The sequence below is a fragment of the Mytilus edulis genome, chromosome 13 (assembly GCF_963676685.1).
Source record: "Mytilus edulis chromosome 13, xbMytEdul2.2, whole genome shotgun sequence".
Taxonomy (NCBI): Eukaryota; Metazoa; Mollusca; class Bivalvia; order Mytilida; family Mytilidae; genus Mytilus; species Mytilus edulis.
In genome coordinates this window covers 67,408,784-67,417,816 of record NC_092356.1, presented here as the reverse complement: position 1 = coordinate 67,417,816, position 9,033 = coordinate 67,408,784, and the positions used below count along the sequence as shown (strand labels likewise).

The following is a 9,033-nucleotide window of genomic DNA, read 5'->3' as shown; positions in this document are numbered from 1 at the left end:
AAATTCTGGACCCAAATTTTTTTACAGTGTAATTTTACCCCCCCCCCCCCCCACTTGTAATTTGAGGCATTAAACATGGAGAAATAAATTTGGAAGGGGTATAAAAATTAATGGCAAGTGACCTACTGTCAACACTAGGGACTATATATACAACGAGAACAACGAAAATACGAAAATCAAGGGACGACAAGTATTACAAAACAAATGTGTTAGATTTATAAAAAAAAACACTGGATATAGATCAAAAGTTGACCATAATGTATTGAATACTATTGGTTATGTTAATATTGAAAATCGTGTTAAACAATTGGGATTAAACAATGTACATAATATTTATTACCACCATTGTCCTAATTATATATATTCAAATTTTACAAAGGTGAGACATTTACATCATCATTTCACACGAAATAGTGAATATAACTTCTGGGTTCCTCCAGTTAAGAGTCAACAAAAAGACACATTTTATTTTAATGGCATACAAGATTGGAATATGTTGCCAATTAATGTTAAAATGCCATCAGTTTCATCAGACTCCTTTTTATATTATTATTCATATTTTTCTATAAATTATTTTTATATGAATTTTTAATATGTCATATCAATTTGTGAGTTATCTTTTTTTGTGTGTCGAAACAATAAGCCGTTTACATGAATGGACCCCATTGGAAACAAGCTTTAGTGCTTTCATGGGTTATCCCTGATAAAATATCAGCAAATTTGTTCATACACTAATAATGCCAATATATTTTACCATAAATGTGTTAGTATTGTCTTAAACTTTATGTAAAATTATGTGGCAAAGGAAGTGAGGACATTAAACATTTCCTTCTATTATTCTAATATTGAATGTGTATCTAGAGGTTATTGTTATAGACTACACCATTTTTTTCTACCATATAGTGACCGCCTTCAACAAATTGAAGATTATGTCACAGGAGGAAACTTACAAGACATAGATTGAAAATATGTACAATTTTTAAAAAATACGAAAAAAATAAAAAATATAAATTGTTTTGTATAATAAAGTAAGATGTTGTAATTGAGTTAATATTGATGCTTTGAAATTGAAGATTTGAAAGAGTCTACTGAAGTGCAATTTACAATGTTATCCGGTAGTTTGTTCCAGTCGGTAATAGTTCTTGGTAAATATGATTCTTTTCTGTACTGTGTTTTGCAGGATGGAATTTGGAAACTGTTCGAATTAGAATGTCTTGTTTGTCTTTTTTGTGGAATTAATTTGTTATTTTTAGGAATTGCAACCTTTTCGTGTTCAATTTTGTAAAGCATTACCAATCTGGAGTCTTTTCTTCTGTCAGAGAGACTGCGCCATTCAAGATGTTGTAACATACTACCAACGCTTGAGGTGTTTCTGTATTTGTTGGTAACAAAACGCGCAGCCCTCCTTTGAACTTTTTCAATGCTATCTATGTCTTGTTGTAAGTATGGATCCCAAACAGAGCAAGCATACTCTAGTGATGGTCTTACTAGGGACTTATATGCTTGCTCTTTAATGGATGTTGAACTTATGTTCAGATTCCTCCTTAGAAAGCCTAGTGTGCTATTAGCTTTCTTGCATATGTTGTTAATATGCACATCCCATTTAAGGTTGGAACTGATGGTGACCCCCAGATATTTTGCTGTTGTTACATGTTCTAAAGAATGATTGTGTAATGTGTAGTTAAATGTGATTGGTTTTTTATTTCTGGTGACTGAAATCACATTACACTTATCTGGGTGGAATGCCATTTTCCAGGTAGTTTCCCATGATGCCAGTTTGTCGAGATCTTTTTGTAGTGTTAATGCATCGGAGTTTGATTTTATTGCCAAATAAACTATTGTGTCGTCTGCAAATAAACGTGCTGTAGATGTTAGACCAGTTGGAATGTCATTAATATAGTACAGGAAGAGACTCGGTCCAAGAACTGACCCTTGTGGAACCCCTGACTCAACTGCAACATACTCAGATTTTCCCCCTCTAGAACTACTGCCTGTTTGCGATTGCTAAGAAAATTTTGTATCCAGTAATTTAATTCCCCCTGTATTCCGTAATGATGAAGCTTATTAGTTAAAAAAAGAATGTGAAACTTTATCGAATGCGTTAGAAAAATCCATGACCAAAATATCTGTTTGTTTACCGTTTTCCATATTTAATGAGACATCGTCTATAAATTCTAGTAGTTGTGTTTCGCAGGATAGACCTCTGCGAAATCCATGCTGTAGGGGATATAAAATGTTGTGATTATCTGCATGTTTCATGATGTGTTTAACTACGATGTGTTCTTAAAGTTTGCAACAAATACATGTAAGTGATATAGGACGGTAGTTTTCAGGGTTATATTTTTGGCCTTTTTTGTATACAGGAGAGACATGGGCAGTTTTCCAGTCATCTGGAACAACGCCTGTTTTGATTGACTTCTCAAAGATAATAGTGAGTATGGGTGCAATTTCATGTGAAAGTTCTTTTAAAAATCTTGGTTTAATTTCATCTGGTCCTGCTGCTTTGTTCGGATTTAAGTTATGTAAAAGTTTTTGTATACCTTCTGTTTTTATTATTAATTTTGATATGGGTGGAAAAGGAGTATTCTGTGGCATGTTACACTGTTTGACAAATTCTGTATGAGAAATATTAGATGCTGGTGTGAATACAGACTGGAATTGTGCGTTAAGTGCCCCAGCTTTTTGCAGTGGATCAGTTAGAAGTTTGCCATCTTGTTTGATTTCAGTAATTCCACTGTAATCAGTTTTTTTTTATGTTTAATGTTTAATGTAGGTCCAAAATTTTTTCATAGTGCCAAAATTTGTTTCATCTTGTGGTGGTAATATGATGCTTTCAATGTATTCCCAGTATGATTTTCGTATACTTTTCTGCACCTGGTGTTTAACCTCTTTGTATTTTTTAGCAAGTGATGCATTCCCAGATTTTTTTGATTTTTTATAAAGTCTATCTCTTTTTCTAATGAGCCGTTTTGTTTCCATTGTGACCCATGAGTGACCGTCCTTTGATTTTGCTGTTTTATGTGGGATGTGATCTTTCACTGCTTTTGTTATTGTTGTTTTAAAACAGTTCCACATTTCATTTACACAAAGATGTTGCTGATTTTCAAAGAGATGTTTATGTAAGGTGTTAATTTCTTGTTTAATTGTGCTCCAGTTTGCTTTTTTGTATAATGGAATTATTATTGGCTTTTGTTTAAGTTTTGATGAAGCTATTGCAAATTCTGCAAACACAATATCATGATCAGATAGGCCAGGGATAACTTCAACACGCTGTACTTGGTTTGGTAAGTTTGTAATTTATCAGATCAAGAATATTGTCTTTACGTGTAGGGACATCAACAATTTGTGTGAGACATGTGTCGTCAAGTGAGTTGCCAAAGAAGTAATGAAGGTGTGGGTAAGTAGTGTTTGGTTTTAATGATCTGTTATTCCAGTCCCAACCTGGGAGATTAAAGTCTCCCCCTATAATAAGCGTAGAATTATTTTTTTGTGTGGCTTTTCTTATCATCAAGTCAAAATTTTTGAGACACCAAAGAAGAGCTTCGCTACTTCAAATAACCTAGTTATCGTCATTATTCAATTGACAATAATCTTGAAACTGTGATTAATTCCATGTGAAGAACTGTTTTGAACTGTGCAAGTAGAAGTATGAATAAGCCAGGAGTGGAGTCATGCACATGTGATGATTTGGTATCTAAGGCTAGATTGTTTATATTAGTAACTGTTCTGCAGAAGCCTTATTTAATGCATTTGTATATACTTTAATTAAACATAGTAAAGAATTAGATGTTTCGCGGGTAAACTTTGGGTCAGGTCAAACGTGAAGGGGTGTTCCAAAGGAAACTGTCAGTACGAGTAATGAGACACTTTGGAAGAACACCCCTCCTATAATAATGGCACGGCTACCATTGGGGTATATAAGCAGGAGAGTATACGGACTTGTACATTTACAAGCGGAACCGTATTGTACCGTATAGGACAAGTGTGAGTCTGTGTGACCACCTTGTAAAGTACATAATTGTACCAGAGGAACAAAGACGAAGTGTGTAAACTTGTAGGGTACATTATTGTACCAGGAGGACAAGTTTGTTCCTGACCCAAGGACACATTTGTAATAGTACAAATTTGTACCAGTTGTATATATATATTAAAGTAGAATTGTTTGTAGATAGTTTATTAAAGATTGCAAAGAGCAGTTGTACATATTTTGGTTCATTGACGTTAATATTTGAATAAAGATTATTTGTTATATGTTTGTAAATAGAGCAATTTTGGATCCAGTATCTAACTGGTAACGGACTCATTCTAAAATAGAAACAGACATGCTTACTCTGTGTCAGAGACATATATACACATATGTCTCTGCCTGTGTACACGTTACACACATATTTGCTTTAAAGTTTATATATTTAATTTCCCATGATTTAAAGTAAATTTAAATTCCCATTAAAATATATATTAACTTCCCAGTAAAGTATATATTAACTTTCCATTTATGGTCATTATTTGTATATACCTGGTTGACATAAAATTCATGATGAAACCCATAATAAATCATGTAGTTAAGGTGTGATTGAGCCCCTGTATATAGCAACACCCAAGTTACACCGTATGGTGGTGCGCCGGACAGAGGCGGAACTTACAGATTAGGTAACAGGTACCGTATATATTGTGTATTGTAATTATAAATATGCTTGATATTTTATTGAATAAAATATTATTATTATTATTTCAATTGGTCCCAACATTAAACGATTTAGGATGCTTTGACAGAAACCTCATTCGGCGGTGATCCTCTAATTTAGGATGGAGATCATAAAGAAAAAATAATAATACACATCGCTTCCCTCCCTTTCAAAATAATTCCCCTTTGAATTTCAGATGCATTGTACATGTACATGTTGTAGTAAGTCAATGTCAGTTACAGTTTTATTTCACACCCGAAAAAAGCACACACGTCAATTATACATATACAATATTAAAGCCTAAACTCGTATGCATACAAATAAAAAAAATACATTACATGAATTGGGTCAATATCTAGAACGATATCTTTCAGGACCTTTGGCCCTAAAATCAGAAAGGTTAGCAAGTTAGCCTTTTTTAATGACCACAATGCTTTACTTGTATAAATCTTTGTTATGTTTTTTGAGAACAAAATATTACATGACCAAGGATTTGTTAAGAAAGAAGGTTCAAGATTACAAAAATTAGTCAAAATACAAAATATGTAGTGTTTTAAATTTGAATCACCACAAGAATATTTTGCTTGATAAATTCTCAGATCTGCAGTGACATCACAACATGTAACTGACCAATCAATGATTAGCATTTTTGTTATGTAAACAATGTTGAGAGGTGATGCGGATAAGATTCCTCTAGATTTTCCATAGACTTATTGCAAATTAATTTAATTGATATATATCGTAACCAGTTGAATATAGTAATTTTACTCTTTTAATACTGTTAAAGACACTATATAATATCTCTATTTTGATTTTTAACATACAATAACCTCTGGTTAAAAAATAATCGGCAATATAAATAATCAGTAATCCCCTTCAAATAGATGAAAAATCTAGAGGATTCCGGATGACATCACCTCCTGACAAATGTAAATGCCAGGATGTCCGGATCTGAGAATTAAGGTTCCTCTATAGTCCTCTGCTTCAGTGACTCATTTAGATGATATAAAATTATATCAAAGATGTGGATTCTATATATCGGCTATTTTCATTTCTGCAGGTTTTCAGTTTCAATTGTCAATAAATGTTTGTTGATGGTATTTAATTCTTCATTACACCTTATGTAAGAATGCTGCATTTTGATTGGTTGAGAACCAGTGTATTTTTTGCACATTCTAACTTTTTTTCCTCATTTAAAAAGAATTTGCCTCAAATACCCATGATACCATGGTGTTTGCCATTTTGGATATCCTTTTTTGGAAAATTACGCTTTCAGCGTCTTGTTCCAATACTGCTGATCTGAACTTCCATTACATTTCTCTGCCTTCTGCGCTTGGTTTCGCTGCCTTCCGGGCTTGGTTGAAATCGTATTATATTTTCTTCCCCATTACATTTCTCTGCCTACCGCGCTTGGTTTCGTATTTACTATTTTACATACAAACTGGAATCTGCTTGTATTATCATGTGTAGTAATCAACCGGGAACCAGTTTACATACCTCCGTTCCTTCTTATTACCAAACAGATCGAAGTGTACCAACCAATGCAGTTAAGATACTCATAAATCTATTTTTATAACTTTATTGATTATGTGAAGTAAAACTAAAACATTGTTAAAACATTAAAGATATATAATTAATCGGGGAATACTTGATAGACTTTTCGTTTTACAAACAACTGCCTTTTTTATAAGAAAATATAATATGTCCGTGTTGGTCCACTTTCTACTGGTTATAAGACAGATGGAAGTACCGGAAATCCATCTTTGTTTACAAAGTTACACCTGTAGAGTCTGTAACAGACTGTATCTGTATGACATGTGCTGCCGATTTATTGGCGGGGCGGGAGAACAGACTTGAAGCTCTCTACGTTTGATGCGTGCACAACAGTGTCGTCATAGCTGATTCGGCGCGATTATACACTGTCTTACAAAGGATGAGTTTGCATAATGTACGGTGTTTTACATAGTGGAATGTCAATAAACTCACAGTAAGAGTTATTCTTTATTTGCTTTTCCATTGCTTTCCACAATAATTGTTGCGTGGTATTCTTTGAATTTCTCTGCAGTTATGGTTCTCTTGGACATGCTTTTTTGAGGAATTCGTCTGGTTCAATAGCGTCAATCAGCCCCTCAACTACTTTTTACATAAATACTAACTTTGGCTTCAACTCCTTGTTATTCCTTGTCTGGAGATCTTGTTGAAGTTCCAGTTTGGCAAGCATTTCGGAGACTTATCCATCCTCTCTTGACTTGTAATCTCTGGTTATAAATTTTGCCGCTTGACATGTTTTATTTTGTTACCGGGTTGGGGACCCGGGTCCCATACTATGGTTCCATATTAAATTATGAGATCAATTCCTAAAGGTCTAGTTCATTATTCAATCTGATACAAATTTCAATAACTGGAATGCCACCCAAGTTGAATATATGGTGACCCACTATAACAGCATAATTACTTGGAATTGTGTTTAATACCATGATGGTTCGAAAGCATAAACTTAAATGGAGACAGTTTGACATGAAAGATTGTGGATTAGTGTAAACTAAAAATTAGATTACTATGCTATACATTGTATGGTTAAAGAATGAATATCAAATTGAGCAGAGTTGTTATAAAATATCAATATGGCAGATAAGGGGTTTCAAGTTTATATAAAGGGACCTGACTGACATGAAATAAAAAATCAAAGGAGTATCCCTATTTGTCTAATCTTCAAGGTTAAATAAGACAAGTATAACAATATTATGCAATTGTATAAAGCTACAGAAATAGAATTTGCTTCAAGTAACAGAAATAACTATGTCACTAGTAACTTATTTAATGAGTATTTGGGTAATTAGTCCTATAACATATGACCTCTGTAGCTTTATTTACTATTTCTATTTTACTGTTCTGATATTTTTTTTTACTATCAATGTGGCACACTTTGCATTCAAAATTAAAAAAAATAATGAAAATATCAGCATAAAAACGTTAAAAATTGAATAAGAATGCGAAGTCATATGTTATAGGACCAGTGGGGTATAAGAGCTTGTTACAACAGGCTCTTCATAATCATTTGGTTTGAAAGGATACTAGTGCACTTGTATTTTTGTCCGTCTGATGAGTTAAGCCTTTTTCAACTGATTTTTATAGTTCGTTCTTATGTTATACTGTTATACCACTGTCCAAGGTTAGGGGGAGGGTTGGGATCCCGCTAACATGTTTAACCCCGCTACATTATTTATGTATGTGCCTGTCCCAAGTCAGGAGCCTGTAATTCAGTGGTTGTCGTTTGTTTATGTGTTACATATTTGTTTTTCGTTCATTTTTTTTTACATAAATAAGGCCGTTAGTTTTCTCGTTTGAATTATTTTACATTGTCTTATCGGGGCCTTTTATAGCTGACTATGCGGTATGGGCTTTGCTCATTGTTGAAGGCCGTACGGTGACCTACAGTTGTTAATGTCTGTGGCATTTTTGTCTTTTGTGGTTAGTTGTGTCATTAGCAATCATACCACATCTTCTTTTTTATAGTCATGATAGTAGTCTGTATTCTTGATTTAGAAAAATGTAATTGCAAGAAAAAAATTACACATTACTTAGAGTACTTTAGCTCATTCAGGTAGTCTTTTTTTAGTATGTACAAAAGAACAGCCAGTAGCCATTGGATATTGTAGATCATTTAAATAGTCTTGACCTTTTTATTACTACAAAAGAACAGCTAGTGATCATTGGATATTGTAGATCATTCCAGTATTCTTGATCACCTATTTATTTGTACCAAAAAAACCAGCCAGTAGTCATTGGATTCTGTAGATCTTTCAGGTAGTCTTGACCTATTTATTTGTACAAAAAAAACCAGCCAGTAGTCATTGGATACTGTAGATCATTCAGGTAGTCTTGACTCTTGATCTGTTCATTTGTATTAAAAAAAAGCAGTCAGTTGTCATCTTCACTTCACACACCCATATACGAATATCAATTATATGCTTACGAGACATGTTGCAATGTTCAACTTATTACGGTATGTGAAAATCAAGACTTGCATAAAATATATCCCAATATTAGAGGCAGTGGCGTCATTTTTCCTCAGAGCTTTCAGCTCTTTGATTACCCTCGTGAGACTGTTCCCGCCAAAATTATTCGAAACCTTTCTTACTTATCCCGATTGTTAAGACAACTAGGTTAAACACTTGATTGAGTTAAACCGAAAACTGTAAGAGATATATACATGTAAAGAGGGAAAAAAGACGTCTGTACAAATGAACGATTTAATGATGGAATAACAATGACGTTTACACATACTGACATATAGATACCATGACGTTAGAAAAAAACAGCATTAACGGACATTTATAATTCCCGC

General features: G+C 33.5%; 2 protein-coding genes across 4 annotated transcripts in view; one reads left to right on the top strand and one right to left on the bottom strand.

Moving 5' to 3' along the window:
• Positions 1–1,047: 1,047 nt before the first annotated feature.
• On the bottom strand, positions 1,048–6,906 carry LOC139500487 (uncharacterized). Its single transcript, XM_071289226.1, has 3 exons — positions 6,842–6,906; positions 2,362–2,734; positions 1,048–2,004 (listed from the first exon to the last, which is right to left on the bottom strand). Exons 1-3 carry the CDS (start codon positions 6,904–6,906, stop codon positions 1,048–1,050), a joined length of 1,395 nt encoding a protein of 464 aa, XP_071145327.1.
• LOC139500864 (cytochrome P450 4F6-like) overlaps positions 4,887–9,033 on the top strand; it is a 27,751-nt gene continuing 23,604 nt past the window's right edge. Inside the window, exon 1 of one of the 3 annotated variants that reach the window (XM_071289754.1) lies at positions 4,887–4,906. The gene's annotated coding sequence lies outside the window, so the exon portion shown is untranslated. Of the gene's footprint in view, positions 4,907–5,063; positions 5,085–6,557; positions 6,673–9,033 lie in introns of those variants that run through there. The other 2 variants (XM_071289756.1, XM_071289755.1) reach the window with 2 other exon arrangements.